This window comes from Crinia signifera, chromosome 12 (assembly GCF_055691185.1).
Source record: "Crinia signifera chromosome 12, ASM5569118v1, whole genome shotgun sequence".
Classification (NCBI taxonomy): domain Eukaryota; kingdom Metazoa; phylum Chordata; class Amphibia; order Anura; family Myobatrachidae; genus Crinia; species Crinia signifera.
The window spans coordinates 4,549,331-4,571,521 of NC_139228.1; the positions used below are offsets into that span (position 1 = coordinate 4,549,331).

The following is a 22,191-nucleotide window of genomic DNA, read 5'->3' on the forward strand; positions in this document are numbered from 1 at the left end:
TATGTGGTGAAGGCCCGGCCTGGGTACTTATGTGGTGAAGGCCCGGCCTGGGTACTTATGTGATAAAGGCCCTGCCTGGGCACTTATGTGGTGAAGGCCCTGCCTGGGTACTTATGTGGTGAAGGCCCTGCCTGGGCACTTATGTGGTGAAGGCCCTGCCTGGGCACTTATGTGGTGAAGGCCCTGCCTGGGCACGTATGTGGTGAAGGCCCTGCCTGGGCACTTATGTGGTGAAGGCCCTGCCTGGGCACTTATGTGGTGAAGGCCCTGTCTGGGTACTTATGTGGTGAAGGCCCTGCCTGGGTACTTATGTGGTGATGGCCCTGCCTGGGTACTTATGTGGTGAAGGCCCGGCCTGGGCACTTATGTGGTGAAGGCCCTGTCTGGGCACTTATGTGGTGAAGGCCCTGCCTGGGTACTTATGTGGTGAAGGCCCGGCCTGGGTACTTATGTGATGATGGCCCTGCCTGGGTACTTATGTGGTGAAGGCCCTGTCTGGGCACTTATGTGGTGAAGGCCCTGCCTGGGTACTTATGTGATGATGGCCCTGCCTGGGTACTTATGTGGTGAAGGCCCTGCCTGGGCACTTAAGTGGTAAAGACCCTGCCTGGGTACTTATGTGGTGAAGGCCCTGCCTGGGCACTTATGTGATGATGGCCCTGCCTGGGTACTTATGTGGTGAAGGCCCGGCCTGGGTACTTATGTGGTGAAGGCCCGGCCTGGGTACTTATGTGATAAAGGCCCTGCCTGGGCACTTATGTGGTGAAGGCCCTGCCTGGGTACTTATGTGGTGAAGGCCCTGCCTGGGCACTTATGTGGTGAAGGCCCTGCCTGGGCACTTATGTGGTGAAGGCCCTGCCTGGGCACTTATGTGGTGAAGGCCCTGTCTGGGCACTTATGTGGTGAAGGCCCTGCCTGGGTACTTATGTGGTGATGGCCCTGCCTGGGTACTTATGTGATGATGGCCCTGCCTGGGTACTTATGTGGTGAAGGCCCGGCCTGGGTACTTATGTGATGATGGCCCGGCCTGGGCACTGTGGCGGTGGAATAATAAGCGAGGCTTTGTCTCTCCCGCTCAGGCCGTCATGATCATTACTTACAGAGAGCCAGAAACCCCGGAATACAAGACGTTCCTAGACGACCTGAGACTGTACGATGACCTAAACAACTTCACAAAGGAAGACAGCCTGGTGAGTGGGGGGACCTGGTGAGTGGGGGACCTGGTGAGTGGGGGGACCTGGTGAGTGGGGGGACCTGGTGAGGGTGGGGACCTGGTGAGGGTGGGGACCTGGTGAGGGTGGGGACCTGGTGAGTGGGGGACCTGGTGAGTGGGAGGACCTGGTGAGTGGGAGGACCTGGTGAGTGGGACACCTGGTGAGTGGGAGGACCTGGTGAGTGGGGGGACCTGATGAGTGGGGGGACCTGGTGAGTGGGGGGACCTGGTAAGTGGGACACCTGGTGAGTGGGAGGACCTGGTGAGTGTGGACCTGGGGGGGGGGGGGGGCTGTACCTATGGCATTAAATCACTACTGGCACATAATATATCACCCTGATCACTTATCATCACGCTCTCCTGGCTGCTGCGGAAACCTGTGCCTTATTATCTGCAGCCGCGGCCCCCCCTCTTCTCCTGCCTGTAGATGTCTGGAGAGCTGGGTAATTGCACCACTTGGGCCTTGATGGGCAATTAATTGTGGACGTCAGCAGGAAATGTTTCATTATCAGGACATGGGCGAAAGACAAAAGAGATGAGATCTAGGCCGGGAGCCAACGTCAGCTGCGAGAGTCGGGGGGGGGGTGTCTGTTGGGAGTGTGGTGAGAGGAGTGCGCGTGTGTGCTGTGGGGGGAGATGTCCTCACTGGGAGTTGTGAGTGTACCTGTCCGCGGGAGTGTCCTCACACTGCACCTGTGTCGTTTGCAGGTGAACACGGTGGCGGCTGCGTTCTACGACTCCATCATGCTCTACGCTCACGCCGTCAACGAGACTCGGGCCAAAGGTTACAGTATGAAGAACGCCTCGGCTGTCACCCAACACATGTGGAACAGAACCTTTAATGGTGAGTCGCCCAGGATGCCCCACAGGCCCAGCTATCCCTGGCCCCTTCACTGTGGCCCATCTAGAATCCCACTCCTCCCTCCATGGGCATCAGTGCCACTAAACGGCAGTGCCACGGGGGATGCCATGGGACAACCAAAATATAGATTTGATCCCCCTGCCCAGAGTTGCTGCTTGTCATATTTGTCATGTGCTTCCACGTTGCTCTGCGCAGGTGAGGCGCACTGTCAGGACGCACTCCGGGCCATGCGCAGACAATGAGTCCTAATTACCTCTTACTGCCATAACTAATCAAAGGCATCTTAAGGAGAACAACTAAAAAGTTTAATGTGATGAATAGGGAGCAGATTGGAGTTGTGGCATTTACACTTCTGTATGGCTATGCCACCACCCCAGACACCTAATCCGTGGGGGGGCACCGGGCACGGCGACTAAGCACGCACCTTAATGTGCGACATTTCACAAATACTATTAACATAGGCAAGAAAGGACACAAATGCTGAATAGTGGTAGGAACACTGGGAGCTGCCCAATATCCCATCGTAGAGGTAAAGTTCTAGAGAGAGGCGATGCTGGGGGAAAGTCACATGCCCAGGCTCCTGGTGGTATAGGGCACAGCGGCCTGCCAGTCGCAGCTTCCTCTCCCTGTGCTGTCCTTGGTAGTGGATCAGGTAACATGAAACGAGGCGGACACTAATTGCAGCTGCTGATGCAGTTACATGGTGTTAGTGGCCAGTTACTCCCAGACGTAGGCAGCGGCTGTATTTCATCCCTCTGGTGGGATTACATCTCTTATCGTCAGATCTCACAGTATTTATAGCTCTCTCCCCTCGCTTCTCCCATTTCTTCCGTCCATAAAACTTCTCCCAATTTGGAATATTTATTCAGCCTTTGGAACTTTCTTCAGTCGCTCCCAGAACCCCCAACTCGCAGTCTTCTCTCCAGTCTGGGTTATAGGATATTACACGGAACATTTCATCCTCAGTGGGGCAGGGACTAAGCGTTCGCTGTACGGAACATTACGGTGCTGTACCAATAAGCTGTAATCAACAATTCTAATTCTGTCCATTGTAAACTATAATATGCAAAAGGTCCAGCTGTCTCTACAGACACTGGCTAATCCGGGCAGGGCAGGGTGCCGCAACTCACAGTCACCGCACACTTGGCCCCTCTAGTATTGGGCGTAATTACAAAGAAATGTCGCGCTGCGTCTCCGTAGGCATTCTCGCGTTTTGTGTGTCACCCAATGTATAGATAGGGATGAACAAAGTGTCTACAGGATCAGATGCACCTGGAACTTTGGAATTGCAAACCTCATTTTCGGTGCTTTGATTCCCGGGATAATAGCCCTATTCAGGGTAATTATGCTCTCATTAACCAGCGTATAAGCCAATGCCCTGGTTGTCTGAAATATGTACAGTATTTACATGTTTAACCCTCTTCACTACTGTGGTGAGGTGGGTATAAAGTACAGGCGGAGGGAGTCTGGCTACAGGCATGCCAACTGGATCATCTGGCATTTTCTTGGGCATGGGCACCAGCGTGAGAAATCAGTGGTGTCATTTCTAGAAGTTTTTATTTTTAAGCTGATAGGTATTGCATTGAGCAGCACAGCCGGTGGGACATGCCATGAATAACTGCCAGGAATCTGGTGCCAGGACTAACACACTGAGCCGCATCTGGTTCCTGGACTAATACACAGACACATCTGGTGCAAGGACTAATATACAGAGCCGCATCTGGTTCCTGGACTAATACACAGACACATCTGGTGCAAGGACTAATATACGGAGCCGCATCTGGTTCCTGGACTAATACACATCTGGTGCAATGACTAATATACAGAGCCGCATCTGGTTCCTGGACTAATATACGGCGCCACATCTGGTGCAAGGACTAATATACAGAGCCGCATCTGGTTCCTGGACTAATACACATCTGGTGCAAGGACTAATATACAGAGCCGCATCTGGTGCAAGGACTAATATAGAGAGCCGCATCTGGTTCCTGGACTAATATACGGCGCCACATCTGGTGAAAGGACTAATATACAGAGCCGCATCTGGTTCCTGGACTAATATACGGCACCACATCTGGTGCAAGGACTAATATACAGAGCCGCATCTGGTTCCAGGACTAATAGACAGAGCCACATCTGGTGCCAGGACTAACATACAGCGCCACATCTGGTGCCAGTACTAACAGACAGCGCCACATCTGGTGCCAGGACTAACATACATAGCATCATCTGGTGCCAGGACCAATATACAGAGCCACATCAGATGCCAGGACTAACATACAGAGCCACATCTGGTGCCAGGACCAATATACAGAGCCACACCTGGTGCCATGACTAACATACAGAGCCACATCTGGTGCCAGGACCAATATACAGTGCCACATTAGGTGCCAGGACTAACATATAGAGCAACATTTGGTGCCAGGACTAACCTACAGAGGCACATCTGGTGTCAGGACTAACATACAGAGCCGCAGCTGGTGCCAGGACTAACACACAGAGCCACATCTGGTGCCAGATCTAAAATACAGGGTGCCAGGACCAACATACAAAGCCACATCTGGTGCCAGGACTAACATACAAAGCCAAAGCTGGTGCCAGGACTAACATACAGAGACACAGCTGGTGCCAGGACCAATATACAGAGCCACATCTGGTGCCAGGACCAATATACAGAGCCGCATCTGGTTCCTGGACTAATACACAGACACATCTGGTGCAAGGACTAATATACGGAGCCGCATCTGGTTCCTGGACTAATACACATCTTGTGCAAGGACTAATATACAGAGCCGCATCTGGTTCCTGGACTAATATACGGCGCCACATCTGGTGCAAGGACTAATATACAAAGCCGCATCTGGTTCCTGGACTAATACACATCTGGTGCAAGGACTAATATACAGAGCCGCATCTGGTGCAAGGACTAATACAGAGAGCCGCATCTGGTTCCTGGACTAATATACGGCGCCACATCTGGTGAAAGGACTAATATACAGAGCCGCATCTGGTTCCTGGACTAATATACTGCACCACATCTGGTGCAAGGACTAATATACAGAGCCGCATCTGGTTCCAGGACTAATAGACAGAGCCACATCTGGTGCCAGGACTAACATACAGCACAACATCTGGTGCCAGTACTAACAGACAGCGCCACATCTGGTGCCAGGACTAACATACATAGCATCATCTGGTGCCAGGACCAATATACAGAGCCACATCAGATGCCAGGACTAACATACAGAGCCACATCTGGTGCCAGGACCAATATACAGAGCCACACCTGGTGCTATGACTAACATACAGAGCCACATCTGGTGCCAGGACCAATATACAGTGCCACATTAGGTGCCAGGACTAACATATAGAGCAACATTTGGTGCCAGGACTAACCTACAGAGGCACATCTGGTGTCAGGACTAACATACAGAGCCGCAGCTGGTGCCAGGACTAACACACAGAGCCACATCTGGTGCCAGATCTAAAATACAGGGTGCCAGGACCAACATACAAAGCCACATCTGGTGCCAGGACTAACATACAAAGCCAAAGCTGGTGCCAGGACTAACATACAGAGACACAGCTGGTGCCAGGACTAACATGCAAAGCCACATCTGGTGCCAGGACTAGCATACAGAGCCACAGCTGGTGCCAGGACTAGCATACAGAGCCACAGCTGGTGCCAGGACTAGCATACAGAGCCACAGCTGGTGCCAGGACCAATATACAGAGCCACATCTGGTGCCAGGACCAATATACAGAGCCACATCTGGTGCCAGGACCAATATACAGAGCCACATCTGGTGCCAGGACCAATATACAGAGCCACATCTGGTGCCAGGACTAACATACAGAGCCACATCTGGTGCCAGGACCAATATACAGAATCACATCTGGTGCCAGGACTAACATACAGAGCCACATCTGGTGCCAGGACCAATATACAGAGCCACATCTGGTGCCAGGACTAACATACAGAGCCGCATCTGGTGCCAGGACCAATATACAGAGCCGCATCTGGTGCCAGGACTAACATGCAGGGGGTAGTGTAATATTTGTTGCCATTCAGTCATTATTCTAGTCTTTGTCTTTAAAGTCCGGCATCCAAGGCACCGGCTGTAACAGTCGCAGGAATGTGCCACTGTAATACAGGGGGGCTGTGGGCACTGAGGTAGGTGCTGAGGCAGCTGTGCCACCTGGTGCCGTATATGTATAGTTATGTCTGATGCAGGCCCTGGCAGCCTCACCTTTGGGCTCCATGAGGGTGAGTACTAGAAGCCTCGGGGCACAGTGAGGCCTGGTTTGGCTACGATGCACAGGACTTAGTAACACTCTGCTTATGTCACAGGGGTGTCCGGCTTCATGACGATCGATGACAACGGCGACAGGGACAATGACTACTCCCTGTGGGACTTGTCTGTGACCAGTGGGAACTTCCAGGTAGGAAAAGGTGCGGCGCAGGATATAGGCCGGGAAGTTGTCCTCAGTGTGACCGGTGACTCCCTCTTCTGCCCCTAGATTGTGGCTAACTACAACGGAACCTTAAAGTCCATCATCAAAGTGCCGGGCCGAGAGATCCACTGGCCGGGCAAAGGGGTCCCAAAGGACGTACCAGACTGCGGGTTCGAAGGCAACAACCCAGAGTGCATGAAAAGTATGTATGTGTCATATAGTGTATGCCGTACCATGCGCTGCTCAGTCAGACCCACCTGTGCCCGCTCAGCGGTGGGCACTTGAGTGCGCCACCTTGCAGCAACGCTTTACTTCCCTTTGTTTTTACAGATGAAGTGGTAAGTTACCCCTTCCTGCCCTGGGCCAGAATTGTCAGGACAGATGGGCATCAATGCTGCCATGGGTAGGATGGTATATAACGGGTATCCCCTGTGTTTCTCCCTTACAGCCAGCTTCTCCATCCTAGAGGTGACCTCTATAGTGATCTGCTTCATCCTGCTGGCGATAGCCATCTCCTCCATCTTTATATACAGGTATTGTAGCATCCAGGCTCCGCTTGTTCTACCTCACTTGTCCTGCATCCCCGCTGCCTCGTTCTGCAGCTGCTAATTGAAAATGGGTATTCTCAGGATGCGGGCAGACAGGAGCGGGAGGGAGAGGTGTCATTAGGTGGCTGCAGATCTGCTTCGTGTTTCCATGAGAGCTGTAATTGGACAGGCACGCTGTGTGACTCTGAGTGTGCCGGGATTAGGGACTGAGGGCCCGGCTCTTACCGGAGAAGCTGCAGAGAATAATTATGGCACACGGAGAGCCATGGGGCGAGGCCGGCTGTTGTGTGGGGCAAGCAGGAGATAACAATGGCTCACAGCAGTTTGCAGTCTAGAAGGTGTGGAGAACACTGTGCATATAAAGCAGGAGCGTAATAGCTGTACTGTATAATGCCAGTGCCTGGGGCCACTGTATGGCAGGAGTGTAATAGCTGTACTGTATAATGCCAGTGCCTGGGGCCACTGTAAGGCAGGAGTGTAATAGCTGTACTGTATAATGCCAGTGCCTGGGGCCACTGTATGGCAGGAGTGTAATAGCTGTACTGTATAATGCCAGTGCCTGGGGCCACTGTAAGGCAGGAGTGTAATAGCTGTGTACGGTATACTGCCAGTGCCTGGGGCCACTGTAAGGCAGGAGTGTAATAGCTGTACGGTATAATGCCAGTGCCTGGGGCCACTGTATGGCAGGAGTGTAATAGCTGTACTGTATACTGCCAGTGCCTGGGTCCACTGTAATTCAGGAGCGTAATAGCTGTACTGTATAATGCCAGTGCCTGGGGCCACTGTAAGGCAGGAGTGTAATAGCTGTACTGTATAATGCCAGTGCCTAGGGCCACTGTAAGGCAGGAGCGTAATAGCTGTACTGTATAATGCCAGTGCCTGGGGCCACTGTAAGGCAGGAGCATAATAGCTGTACTGTATAATGCCAGTGCCTGGGGTCACTGTAAGGCAGGAGCGTAATAGCTGTACTGTATAATGCCAGTGCCTGGGGTCACTGTAAGGCAGGAGCGTAATAGCTGTACTGTATAATGCCACTGCCTAGGGGCCACTGTAAGGCAGGAGCGCAATAGCTGTACTGTATAATGCCAGTGCCTGGGACCACTGTAAGGCAGGAGCGTAATAGATGTACTGTATAATACCAGTGCCTGGGATCATTGTATGGCAGGAGTGTCATAGCTATACTGTATACTGTCAGTACCTGGGGCCACTGTAAGGCAGGAGCGTAATAGCTGTACTGTATAATGCCACTGCCTAGGGCCACTGTAAGGCAGGAGCATAGTAACTGTATTATATAACTGCACTGCCTGGGGCCACTATATTTTACCATAGATGGGCTAATATAGATTGCCCAGAATGTTTCTCAGTATTTATTCATTGGGACACGTCAGGGGCCACAGGTTTAACGCTGGGTAGGGGAGTGGGAGTGAAAGACCATCAGCACCCAAGAGGTTAAACTTCTCCTGCCTCCCAGGCAGATCAGGCTCCTCCCCTCCTCTACCCTGCCTGCAGGCCAGGCAGCTCAGTTTTTTTCAGTGCTGGCAGGAGTCAATATGCACCACAGAGAGGGGCTGCAATAAGCTGCCTGACTTCTTCATTTAAATTTATTTTTATTTTTTTCGCACTGACTTGGTCAGTGACAGAGCAGCAGCATATGGGGTCTATGAAGACACCCTTCAGCTCATGCGTCCAGGGATATGGAGAGCTCTTCAGCCACCCGGAGATCCACTGATTCACTGCCAGAGAGCCTGGGCCAGTCCTCCCTGTACCTGTGGCCAATCAAAAGTTAGAAAACATCCTAAAACTCATATACACCACTACAGGCGCAGTAGCTAGGCCTGCCCTAGCATCAGGGTGGCTAAGGCCATGTTGGAATGGGCAACTACTCTCACGTCTGACACAGCCCAGGGTGTGCCCGCAGAGAACCTTCTCCCAACCATTGAGATGGTACATCAGGGTGCGATATATTTAGATGAGGCAGAATTGGATACTGCCACCCTTACCTCCCGAGTTGCAGCACGGAGTTCCTTGTAGGTGCGCTCTTGGAAGGTGACCCTGACACTAAGAAGACCTTGGAAGTGCTTCCCTTGGACAGTTCCCTTTTGTTTGGGTCCGAACTGGATAAAATTGTGGCTGCGGTGGCAGCCTCTAAGTCAGCTTTCCTACGGTCCGCTCCTACACCACATCCCTGTGCTGTCTTCCAGTCCTTTTGCTTCAAGGCTTCTCTTTTCAAGAACCCAACACCAGGTTGCCAAGTCACCCAAACCCAAGGGTAAGAGTCCCTGGGCCACCAGATGCGCTGACCCTAAGCCAGAGGACAAACCCTATGCATGACGGGGCGGGCCTCCACCCAAGGGAGGCCGCCTGTTAGAGTTTTCAGAAGTCTGTCTGGAAACCACAACAGATGCATGGATCTGGGATGTTGTCTCCAGAGGCTACTCCCTAACCTTCTGGCGTCGTCCACCAAGTTCTTTCTTTTCCACAAGTTCCCCAAAGGAGTCATAGCACTGGTCCCTTCGTCTCAACGGGGCTCGGGATTCTACACCAGCCTCTTTCTAGTCCAGAAACCCAATGGGTTATACCGTCCCATTCTAAATTTAAAAAGACTCAACAACTTTGGAAATGGAAACATTGCGGTCCATTGTCTTGGCCTTACAACCAGGAGACTACATGGCATCCCTGGACATCCAGGATGCATATCTGCACATCCCATCAGGCGGTTTGTACTGCAGGACCGTCATTTTCAGTTTCAGGCTCTGCTTTTCGGCTGTCCACCACCCCCTCGTGTGCCAAAGATCATGACAGTGATGGGCAGCACACTTCGCAACCAGGGAGTCCGGATACTTCCGTGTCTGGACGACCTGTTGATTCTGGCACAATCTGTGGTGATGGTCCTAGAGTGCCACGGTTGGATCATCAATTGGCCCAAGTCCTCCCTGATTCCCGCACAGTCTATGATCCAACTGGATACAGTCCATCAAAAGATCTACCTGCCATAGGAACGTCACTGGACATTGCAGTACCGCATCCGACATTTCCTCTCCCTCTGTCCATTCATGCCTGCATGAGGGTCCTATGTCCGATGGTATTGACCTTCGACATGGCAGAATATGCCCAATTCCACTACCATCTGCTACAACGGGAGATCCTCACCAAGTGGTCGGGATCCTACACCAGCATCCGATCAGCAGATAGCTTTGTCACTGGCCATATGTCTCTCACCTTCATGGTGGCTTCTAGACCAGAACCTCACAGCGGGGAGACTTTTTTGGAGCCATCAGTGGACTCTCCTTACCATGGCTGCCAGCCACCGCGGGTGCGGGACAGTAACTTGCCAACAATCATTACAGGGACTTTGGAAAGCACAGGAAGCCCAACTATCGATCAGTGTCCTGGAACTGAGGGCAGTCTTCCGGGCCCTTTGCTTTATGGAACCCAGTCCAATCAGACAATGCCACGACTGTGGCTTATATCAACCATCAGGGCGGCACTCGCAGTCGGGCTGCCAATGCAGAGACCACCTACATTTTTCAATGGGTGGAATAGAAGATCCCTGCTCTCTCTGCCATCTTTATCCTGGGAGTCCTGGGAAGCGGACTTCCTGAGCCGTCAGACTCTTGATGCCAGCAAATGGTCCTTTCATCTGGAGGTGTTCCAGATGCTGGTAAGATGCTGTGGCAGATCCGAAGTGGACTTGAGGGCATTGCGCCACAACCACAAGGTTACCTTATACGGATCCAGGTCTCCCAACCCAGGGGCTTGCATGATGGACGCCCTGTCAGCCCCAGGGGCGTTTGCTCTGATGTACACCTTCCCTCCAATTGCGCTCCTCCTGAGAATGATCCGCAAGTTAAAGGCGGAGAGTGGCACACTGATCCTATTCGCTCCCAGTTGCCCCAGATGGATCTGTTTTTCAGATCTGCTGGCCTTGTCAGTGGCCCCTCCAATATGTCTACCTTTATGTCCAGACCTGCTCTCTCAGGGACCGTATCTACACCTGGATTTGCACGGGGTGGCTGTTGAGACCTCCCTGTTAAGAGCCAGAGGCTTTAATGCGAGAATCTCAACCATGCTCAGGACACGCAAACCTTCTTCGGATAGTGCTTATAACATTGCGTCTGGCCAGCTTACTTTTCCTTGTGTTGTGCTCGTCACTTCAATCCCAGGATTTACGGCTTGGTCCTCCTTACAGAAGAGCCTGGAGGCCGGATTGCGCTTATCTTCTTTGAAGGTACAGGTTTCGGCTTTGTCCATCTTGGTCCATAGGAAGTTGGCATTGTGTCCGGATGTCCACACATTCATGCAGGGTGTCCTACATATCCAACCTCCCTTTGTTCCCCCAGTTGCCCTGGGGGACCTTTACCTGGTACTCAGTGCTCTTCAGGCCCCACCGTTTGAGCCCTTACGGTCGGTGGACCTTTGTTGGCTCACCTGGAAGACACTTTTCCTGTTAGCAATTGCTTCCACCAGGGCGATGTCTGACCTGTCAGCTCTGTCCTGTGGTCCCTGTTTCCAATCTTCCATTCCGATCGGGCGGTTCTTCAAACCGTTCCTTCTCACCTCCCTAAGGTAGTCTCCAGTATTCACGTCAACCAGGAGATTGGTCCCAGCCATTCGTGAAACAGATGCTTCTCCTGAACAGTCTTCCCTAGATGTAGTCCATGCTTTGCGCATCTATGTGCATCGCATTAAGTCCTCCCAGAAATCAGACTCTCTCTTTGCTCTATGGGTTTCAAAAGAAAGGATGGCGAGCTACTAAGCAGACAATTGCCCACTGTCATCAAGCAGGATGCCTCCCTCCCGGTTCCTGCAGGGGTACGGCACATTCCACTAGGTCGGTGGGTGCGTCTTGGGCTGTTTGGGGCATTGCAAAAGCTGAGCACATTTTTAAAGCAGCGACTTCGTCGTCTGCCAATACCTTACTGTGCTTTTATGCCTTCAATACGTTTGCCTCCCAGGACTCAGCCTTTGGCCAGAGTGTACTTGCTGCAGTGCAGGTGCGACCCCACCCTTTGGTGGCTGCTTTAGGACCTCCCAGGGTTAAGCCTGTGGCCCCTGACGTGTCCCGAAGAATAAAAGGAGATTTATGTCTTACCTGTTAAATATCTTATTCCAGGACATCAGGGGCCACATGGATCCCTCCCTGCCGCGCCTGCTTTAGTTACGTTACCATTATAGTTACCTAGTACCTCTGTTGTACAAACTAGAATGTGCTCAGAATGTGTTTCTGTATGGTACTTCTCTTCCTTCTCTTGTCTCCTGCCTTGGCTTGTAAAAAACTGAGCTGCCTGGCCTGGGGGAGGTGTAGAGGAGGGGAGGAGCCTGGTCTGCTTGGGAGGCAGAAGAAGTGTAACCTCTTAGGTGCTGGTGGTCTCTCACTCCCACTCCTCTACCCAGCGTTAAACCTTTGGCCCCTGGCGTCCTCGAAGAAAGAGATTTAACAGGTAAGACATAAATCTCTTTTTCCCTCCCCGCAGGAAGCTGCGCCTGGAGAAGGAGTTAGCGGCTGAGCTGTGGAAAGTGCGATGGGAGGACATCCAGACCAGCAACATGGAGAAGAATCTACGCAGGGCGGGCAGCAAACTGACGTTATCATTGGTAACTGACCCAGAACCATGCACCTCTTGCATGCCTGCCTGCCAGACTATTCCAGGCTTGGGCTACTCTGGCCTCAGAGGCTGATGCCCACAGGGACCGTACTCTAACAGGAATATCTTCTCTATATTTTTGAATGTGTAGTAGGGCAAGTCCCTGACTCTTTCTGCATAGAGATCACTAGATGACCTAGGAACCCCCCCCCCCTCCCAACATGTATTATGCCAAACTTCAGCCCTGATCCACACAAATGCACCACAATTTCCAGGCCTACATGCCCACTGTTTGTTTAATACCCACCCACTGCCATGGTTGGAGTGTAATCATACAGTGGGGGGAGGATAATGTTGGATGAGTCACACAGTGGGCGGAGGGTACTGTCGGAGGAGTCACACAGTGGGCGGAGGGTAATGTCGGAGGAGTCAAACAGTGGGCGGAGGGTAATCTTGGAGTGGTCCCACAGTGATATTTCTGTGGCCACTAGGGTCACACAAGAGCGCTGGTTATACAATATAATACGATATTACATTATTGGTATCTTAATTGTTTTTTGGCTAAGCAGCGCCACCTAGGTGTACCAGCTTTTCGCTGGATACCAAACATTTAGTCCCACAGTGGGCGGAGGGTAATGTTGGAGTAGTCCCACAGTGGGCGGTGGGTAATGTTGGAGGAGACACACAGTGGGCGGAGGGTAATGTTGGAGGAGACACACAGTGGGCGGAGGGTAATGTTGGATGAGTCACACAGTGGGCGGAGAGTAATGTTGGAGGAGTCACACAGTGGGTGGAGGGTAATGTTGGAGTAGTCCCACAGTGGGCGGAGGGTAATGTTGGAGTAGTCCCACAGTGGGCGGAGGGTAACGTCGGAGGAGTCACACAGTGGGCGGAGGGTAATGTTGGAGAAGTCACACAGTGGGCGGAGGGTAATGTCGGAGGAGTGACACAGTGAGTGGAGGATAATGTCGGATGAGTCACCCAGTGGGCGGAGGGTAATGTCGGATGAGTCACCCAGTGGGCGGAGGGTAATGTCGGAAGAGTCACCCAGTGGGCGGAGGGTAATGTCGGAAGAGTCACTCAGTGGGCGGAGGGTAATGTCGGAGGAGTCACCCAGTGGGCGGAGGGTAATGTCGGAGGAGTCACCCAGTGGGAGGAGGGTAATGTCGGAAGAGTCACCCAGTGGGTGGAGGGTAATGTCGGAGGAGTCACACAGTGGGCGGAGGGTAATGTCGGAGGAGTCACAGAGTGGGTGGAGGGTAATGTCGGGGGAGTCACACAATGGGCGGAGGGTAATGTCGGAGGAGTCACACAGTGGGCGGAGGGTAATGTCGGAGAAGTCACACAGTGGGCGGAGGGTAATGTCGGTGGAGTCACACAGTGGGCGGAGGGTAATGTCGGTGGAGTTACACAGTGGGCGGAGGGTAATGTCGGTGGAGTTACACAGTGGGCGGAGGGTAATGTCGGAGGAGTCACACAGTGGGCGGAGGATAATGTCGGAGGAGTCACACAGTGGGCGGAGGATAATGACGGTCAGCTTACATTGGTGCCACTATTTGTATAACCTGTGCCCGCTAATAAATGATACATGTTCCACTGGGATTCCTGGGTAGGGCCAGCTCCTGGGCTGGGATGGTATCACACGGACCGCTCAGTGTATGTAAGCTCAGTGGCCACCATTCCATGCTATGCTGTGAAACGTGATCATTGCTTTCTCCTCCATTTGCACAGATGGAAAACCAGGGGGTAAATCACAGACTTGTACTGTAGTGGTATCTGGGGCTACAACCTTAGCCAACCTTAGCCAACCGCGTTTCGCCTGGCATTGTTCTGCACATACCCAGCAGAGCTCATGCACCGTTATGCACCACAATGCTGTCGGCTTAGGAAGAGAGTCTGGCTTAAAAGACGACATATTTGGCATATGTCTGCTAGGGGAAAACATGGAGGCTGCCCACAGTTATATTGGCCATGGTTAGGCTCGTTCACTGGACACAGAGCCACGTCCCGCCCTTTTCCTAAATCTGCATGTCCTTATTCCTGAAGTATATACCATCTGGTGTGGAGTGGCATTGCCCCCCCACCTTCTGGCCAATGTATACAATATAAAGTAACAGAAAAAGAATGGTGGGTGGTGCGCTACTAACAGGCAGCTGGGGTTGTCAGCCCCTAAATAGACATAGCAAAAAAGGAAGGGTGTGTGCACCAGTGCCGGCTGTACAGTAATAGGTTGAACGTTTTTTCTACTACGTTTTTACTCCAACAGAAATGTGTCAGTGGGTAATGAGTACACCTGTGCAGCTGCTGGGTGACCTGGGAAATGTGTCAGTGAGTAATGAGCACACCTGTGCAGCTGCTGGGTGACCTGGGAAATGTGTCAGTGAGTAATAAGTACACCTGTGCAGCTGCTGGGTGACCTGGGAAATGTGTCAGTGGGTAATGAGTATACCTGTGCAGCTGCCGGGTTACCTGGGAAATGTGTCAGTGGGTAATGAGTACACCTGTGCACCTGCTGGGTGACCTGGGAACTGTGTCAGTGAGTAATGAGTGCACCTGTGCAGCTGCCGGGTGACCTGGGTTTTGTGTCAGTGGGTAATGAGTACACCTGTGCAGCTGCCGGGTTACCTGGGAAATGTGTCAGTGGGTAATGAGTACACCTGTGCACCTGCTGGGTGACCTGGGAACTGTGTCAGTGAGTAATGAGTGCACCTGTGCAGCTGCCGGGTGACCTGGGTAATGTGTCAGTGGGTAATGAGTACACCTGTGCAGCTGCCGGGTTACCTGGGAAATGTGTCAGTGGGTAATGAGTGCACCTGTGCACCTGCTGGGTTACCTGGGAAATGTGTCAGTGGGTAATGAGTGCACCTGTGCAGCTGCCGGGTTACCTGGGAAATGTGTCAGTGGGTAATGAGTGCACCTGTGCAGCTGCTGGGTGACCTGGGAAATGTGTCAGTGAGTAATGAGTACACCTGTGCAGCTGCCGGGTGACCTGGGTAATGTGTCAGTGGGTAATGAGTACACCTGTGCAGCTGCCGGGTTACCTGGGAAATGTGTCAGTGAGTAATGAGTACACCTGTGCAGCTGCCGGGTTACCTGGGAAATGTGTCAGTGGGTAATGAGTGCACCTGTGCAGCTGCTGGGTGACCTGGGAAATGTGTCAGTGGGTAATGAGTGCACCTGTGCAGCTGCTGGGTGACCTGGGAAATGTGTCAGTGAGTAATGAGTGCACCTGTGCAGCTGCTGGGTGACCTGGGAAATGTGTCAGTGAGTAATGAGTACACCTGTGCAGCTGCTGTGTGACCTGTGCCTGTTCCTGCAGATCATGCTTAGTGCATACCTGTTCCTGTACACGCTGTAACACATGCACATGTCACATGTAAGCTCCCGTATGTCACCACTGTTATTCTTGTATCCCTAGAGGGGCTCCAACTACGGCTCCCTACTCACCACGGAGGGCCAGTTCCAGATCTACGCCAGGACGGCCTATTACAAGGTGATGTTCTGCTTCCATCGCTCTGACCCTGTGAATGAATCTCGCTCCCGTGGGACGTATTCTCCCTGGTCCCCGGGTTTGGGGGAAGGGGGGGGGGGGGGGAGGCTTGTAACCGTGATATCTCTGTAATGTGCTTGTACTCCCAGCCCCGGCCGCACCAGGTTGTCCGCTGACATAACGCCCGCTCCTTCTCTCACAGGGGAACGTCGTCGCTGTGAAGTACATAAACCGCAAACGGATTGAAGTGACGCGCAAGGTCCTATTTGAGCTGAAACACGTAAGTAATGTGTGCAGTTTGTACCTGCCCCCCCGCTATGTGTCCAGCGATGTAACCCCTGCTCCCCGTCCAGCTGTGATACTCGGCCCATAGTCAGGCATCTGCCCCCCGCGCTATGTGTCCAGCGATGTAACCCCTGCCCCCCCCCCCCCCGCGTCCAGCTGTGATACTCGCCCCATAGTCAGGCATCTGCCCCCCGCTATGTGTCCAGCGATGTAACCCCTGCCCCCCCCCCCCCCCCCGTCCAGCTGTGATACTCTGCCCATAGTCAGGCATCTGCCCCCCGCTATGTGTCCAGCGATGTAACCCCTGCCCCCGTCCAGCTGTGATACTCGGCCCATAGTCAGGCATCGGCCCCCGCTATGTGTCCAGCGATGTAACCCCTGCCCCCCCCCGTCCAGCTGTGATACTCGGCCCATAGTCAGGCATCTGCCCCCGCGCTATGTGTCCAGCGATGTAACCCCTGCCCCCCCCCGTCCAGCTGTGATACTCTGCCCATAGTCAGGCATCTGCCCCCCGCTATGTGTCCAGCGATGTAACCCCTGCCCCCCCCCCCCCCCCCGTCCAGCTGTGATACTCTGCCCATAGTCAGGCATCTGCCCCCGCTATGTGTCCAGCGATGTAACCCCTGCCCCCGTCCAGCTGTGATACTCGGCCCATAGTCAGGCATCGGCCCCACACTATTTGTCCAGCGATGTAACCCCTGCCCCCGTCCCGCTGTGATACTCGCCCCATAGTCAGGTAACTGCCCCCTGCGCTATGTGTCCAGCGATGTAACCCCTGCCCCCGTCCAGCTGTGATACTCGGCCCATAGTCAGGCATCGGCCCCCGCTATGTGTCCAGCGATGTAACCCCTGCCCCCGTCCAGCTGTGATACTCGGCCCATAGTCAGGCATCTGCCCCCCGCTATGTGCCCAGCGATGTAACCCCTGCCCCCGTCCAGCTGTGATACTAGGCCCATAGTCAGGCATCTTCCCCCCTCGCTATGCGTCCAGCGATGTAACCCCTGCCCCCGTCCAGCTGTGATACTCGGCCCATAGTCAGGCATCTGCCCCCCGCTATGTGTCCAGCGATGTAACCCCTGCACCCCATCCAGCTGTGATACTCGGCCCATAGTCAGGCATCTGCCCCCCGCTATGTGTCCAGCGATGTAACCCCTGTCCAGCTGTGATACTCGGCCCATAGTCAGGTATCTGCCCCCCCCCCGCTATGTGTCCAGCGATGTAACCCCTGCCCCGCTCCAGCTGTGATACTCGGCCCATAGTCAGGCATCTGCCCCGCGCTATGTGTCCAGCGATGTAACCCCTGCCCCCCTCCAGCTGTGATACTAGGCCCATAGTCAGGCATCTGCCCCCCGCGCTATGTGTCCAGCGATGTAACCCCTGCCCCCCTCCAGCTGTGATACTCGGCCCATAGTCAGGCATCTGCCCCGCGCTATGTGTCCAGCGATGTAACCCCTGCCCCCGCTCAGCTGTGATACTAGGCCCATAGTCAGGGATCTGCTCCCCGCTATGTGTCCAGCGATGTAACCCCTGCCCCCGTCCAGCTGTGATACTAGGCCCATAGTCAGGCATCTGCCCCGCGCTATGTGTCCAGCGATATAACCCCTGCCCCCGTCCAGCTGTGATACTTGGCCCATAGTCAGGCATCGGCCCCGCTATGTGTCCAGCGATGTAACCCCTGCCCCCGTCCAGCTGTGATACTAGGCCCATAGTCAGGCATCTGCCCCGCGCTATGTGTCCAGCGATATAACCCCTGCCCCCGTCCAGCTGTGATACTCGGCCCATAGTCAGGCATCGGCCCCCGCTATGTGTCCAGCGATGTAACCCCTGCCCCCGTCCAGCTGTGATACTCGGCCCATAGTCAGGCATCTGCCCCCCCGCTATGTGTCCAGCGATGTAACCCCTGCCCCCGTCCAGCTGTGACACTAGGCCCATAGTCAGGCATCGGCCCCCTGCTATGTGTCCAGCGATGTAACCCCTGCCCCCGTCCAGCTGTGATACTAGGCCCATAGTCAGGCATCGGCCCCCGCTATGTGTCCAGCGATGTAACCCCTGCCCCCGTCCAGCTGTGATACTAGGCCCATAGTCAGGCATCGGCCCCCCGCTATGTGTCCAGCGATGTAACCCCTGCCCCCCCCCTCCCCCGTCCAGCTGTGATACTAGGCCCATAGTCAGGCATCGGCCCCCGCTATGTGTCCAGCGATGTAACCCCTGCCCCCGTCCAGCTGTGATACTAGGCCCATAGTCAGGCATCGGCCCCCGCTATGTGTCCAGCGATATAACCCCTGCCCCCGTCCAGCTGTGATACTAGGCCCATAGTCAGGCATCGGCCCCCGCTATGTGTCCAGCGATGTAACCCCTGCCCCCCGTCCAGCTGTGATACTCTGCCCATAGTCAGGCATCTGCCCCCGCTATGTGTCCAGCGATGTAACCCCTGCCCCCGTCCAGCTGTGACACTAGGCCCATAGTCAGGCATCGGCCCCCGCTATGTGTCCAGCGATGTAACCCCTGCCCCCGTCCAGCTGTGATACTAGGCCCATAGTCAGGCATCGGCCCCCGCTATGTGTCCAGCGATGTAACCCCTGCCCCCGTCCAGCTGTGATACTCGGCCCATAGTCAGGCATCTGCCCCCGCTATGTGTCCAGCGATGTAACCCCTGCCCCCGTCCAGCTGTGATACTAGGCCCATAGTCAGGCATCGGCCCGCGCTATGTGTCCAGCGATATAACCCCTTCCCCCGTCCAGCTGTGATACTAGGCATCGGCCCGCGCTATGTGTCCAGCGATATAACCCCTGCCCCCGTCCAGCTGAGATACTCGGCCCATAGTCAGGCATCGGCCCCCGCTATGTGTCCAGCGATGTAACCCCTGCCCCCGTCCAGCTGTGATACTAGGCATCGGCCCGCGCTATGTGTCCAGCGATATAACCCCTGCCCCCGTCCAGCTGTGATACTCGGCCCATAGTCAGGCATCGGCCCGCGCTATGTGTCCAGCGATATAACCCCTGCCCCCGTCCAGCTGTGATACTAGGCATCGGCCCGCGCTATGTGTCCAGCGATATAACCCCTGCCCCCGTCCAGCTGAGATACTCGGCCCATAGTCAGGCATCTGGGAGACCTCCCCAGTCGGACACATCCTTGGCTCCCGGACCTGGGATTAGCTGCTGACATTACAGAAAACGCTCTTGTTAAACAAAAACATCTTGTTTGTTGCTATGTTTTATGGGGTGTTTTGGCTGGGATTCCTCCCCCCCCCCCCCTTAATTGGCCAATGCATCCCAGAGAAGGGCCCCTATCTCCTAATCCCCATGTCAGGCCCTAGAGCGGTGACAGTAAAGGCTCTTGTCTGGAGAGAGAGGGCAGATAATGAAATGTTCTGCACTTAACCTTCTCCTGTCTGCCGCTGACCTGTGTAATCCCCTTCCTCCTGTAAGTGGCGCGGCTGTCCAGCGGGACACGCAGGATAATATCCCCTTCTAGTATAACATGGATTATTTAGCCTTATGCTGGAACCACAGACCTGGAACGCCGCTCAATCCTCCCCCTTGTTAACCGCTGGCAGGAATTACCGCCAAGACTGACACAAGTAAGAGCAAGAAAGCAAATGAGCGCGATATGGCGGTCCTGGGTCGCAGGCAAGGCGGGCGGATCTCGCGCATACCAGGACGCGGCACATGCACCAACGGAATGGGGCGGCACTTGTGCATGCGCTGGGTTATATCCGGGGAGGAACTGGCTAGAAAGCTTCTGTCTTGTGGGCATGTCACGGGCAGCGTCGTGGGCGTGGCGTTTGGATGGAGATGGGCCACCTGTCAGCTGTGGACATGAGAACAGTGGTGCGTGTGCTCGGGTCTGTAGTGCGCAAAGTGGCTGATTCAGAGGCGGGCGCTATTCACAGTTGCCCGATAGCTGTGAATCTGCGAGTACACAGAAGCTGCACTGCGTGTGGGCAGACTCATGGCTGTGGCTGTGCTATAGCGCCCTCCTCTGCTCAGCCCCAGAAGCTCCGATACCCGCCCCCACACAGCACCATTCCCCCCCCCCCCCCCCCTGCAGCGATAAGCTATTGTGGGCGGTTCTAGTGTGCAAACACCAATCACATGGCAACCACAGACCTGCGGTACAGTGTTTATAATCACACCCCCAATGACAGGAGCTGATTGGGTAGTACTTTATAATCACACCCCCAATGACAGGAGCTGATTGGGTAGTACTTTATAATCTCACACCCCCAATGACAGGAGCTGATTGGGTAGTACTTTATAATCTCACACCCCCAATGGCAGGAGCTGATTGGGTAGTACTTTATAATCTCACACCCCAATGACAGGAGCTGATTGGGTAGTACTTTATAATCTCACACCCCCAATGACAGGAGCTGATTGGTTAGTACTATATAATCTCACACCCCCAATGACAGGAGCTGATTGGGTAGTACTTTATAACCTCACACCCCCAATGACAGGAGCTGATTGGGTAGTACTTTATTATCACACCCCCAATGACAGGAGCTGATTGGGTAGTACTTTATAATCTCACACCCCCAATGACAGGAGCTGATTGGTTAGTACTATATAATCTCACACCCCCAATGACAGGAGATGATTGGGTAGTACTTTATAATCTCACACCCCCAATGACAGGAGCTGATTGGGTAGTACTTTATAATCTCACACCCCCAATGACAGGAGCTGATTGGGTAGCACTTTATTATCTCACACCCCCAATGACAGGAGCTGATTGGGTAGCACTTTATAATCTCACACCCCCAATGACAGGAGCTGATTGGGTAGTACTTTATTATCTCACACCCCCAATGACAGGAGCTGATTGGGTAGTACTTTATTATCTCACACCCCCAATGACAGGAGCTGATTGGGTAGTACTTTATTATCTCACACCCCCAATGACAGGAGCTGATTGGGTAGTACTTTATAATCACACCCCCAATGACAGGAGCTGATTGGGTAGTACTTTATAATCTCACACCCCCAATGACAGGAGTTGATTGGGTAGTACTTTATAATCTCACATCCCCAATGAATAGAGCTGATTGGGTAGTACTTTATAATCTCACACCCCAATGTCAGGAGCTGATTGGGTAGTACTTTATAATCTCACACCCCCAATGACAGGAGCTGATTGGGTAGTACTTTATAATCACACCCCCAATGACAGGAGCTGATTGGATAGTACTTTATAATCTCATACCCCCAATGACAGGAGCTGATTGGGTAGTACTTTATAATCTCACACCCCCAATGACAGGAGCTGATTGGGTAGTACTTTATAATCTCACATCCCCAATGACAGGAGCTGATTGGGTAGTACTTTATAATCACACCCCCAATGACAGGAGCTGATTGGATAGTACTTTATAATCTCACACCCCCAATGACAGAGGCTGATTGGGTAGTACTTTATAATCACACCCCCAATGACAGGAGCTGATTGGGTAGTACTTTATAATCTCACATCCCCAATGAATAGAGATGATTGGGTAGTACTTTATAATCTCACACCCCCAATGACAGGAGCTGATTGGGTAGTACTTTATAATCTCACATCCCCAATGACAGGAGCTGATTGGGTAGTACTTTATAATCTCACACCCCAATGACAGGAGCTGATTGGGTAGTAATTTATAATCTCACACCCCCAATGACAGGAGCTGATTGGGTAGTACTTTATAATCTCACATCCCCAATGACAGGAGCTAATTGGGTAGTACTTTATAATCTCACATCCCCAATGACAGG

The 22,191-nt window shown here is 53.4% G+C and overlaps 1 protein-coding gene across 1 annotated transcript in view; it reads left to right on the plus strand.

Annotated features, from left to right (window-relative positions):
* Positions 1–22,191, plus strand: part of NPR1 (natriuretic peptide receptor 1) — a 60,101-nt gene that overhangs the window by 28,167 nt on the left and 9,743 nt on the right. Inside the window, exons 3-10 of the mRNA XM_083166987.1 lie at positions 1,080–1,190; positions 1,922–2,057; positions 6,427–6,518; positions 6,597–6,732; positions 6,979–7,063; positions 12,553–12,673; positions 16,082–16,156; positions 16,356–16,433. Coding sequence (XP_083023113.1) covers positions 1,080–1,190; positions 1,922–2,057; positions 6,427–6,518; positions 6,597–6,732; positions 6,979–7,063; positions 12,553–12,673; positions 16,082–16,156; positions 16,356–16,433 — 834 coding nt within the window. The remainder of the gene's footprint in view (positions 1–1,079; positions 1,191–1,921; positions 2,058–6,426; positions 6,519–6,596; positions 6,733–6,978; positions 7,064–12,552; positions 12,674–16,081; positions 16,157–16,355; positions 16,434–22,191) is intronic.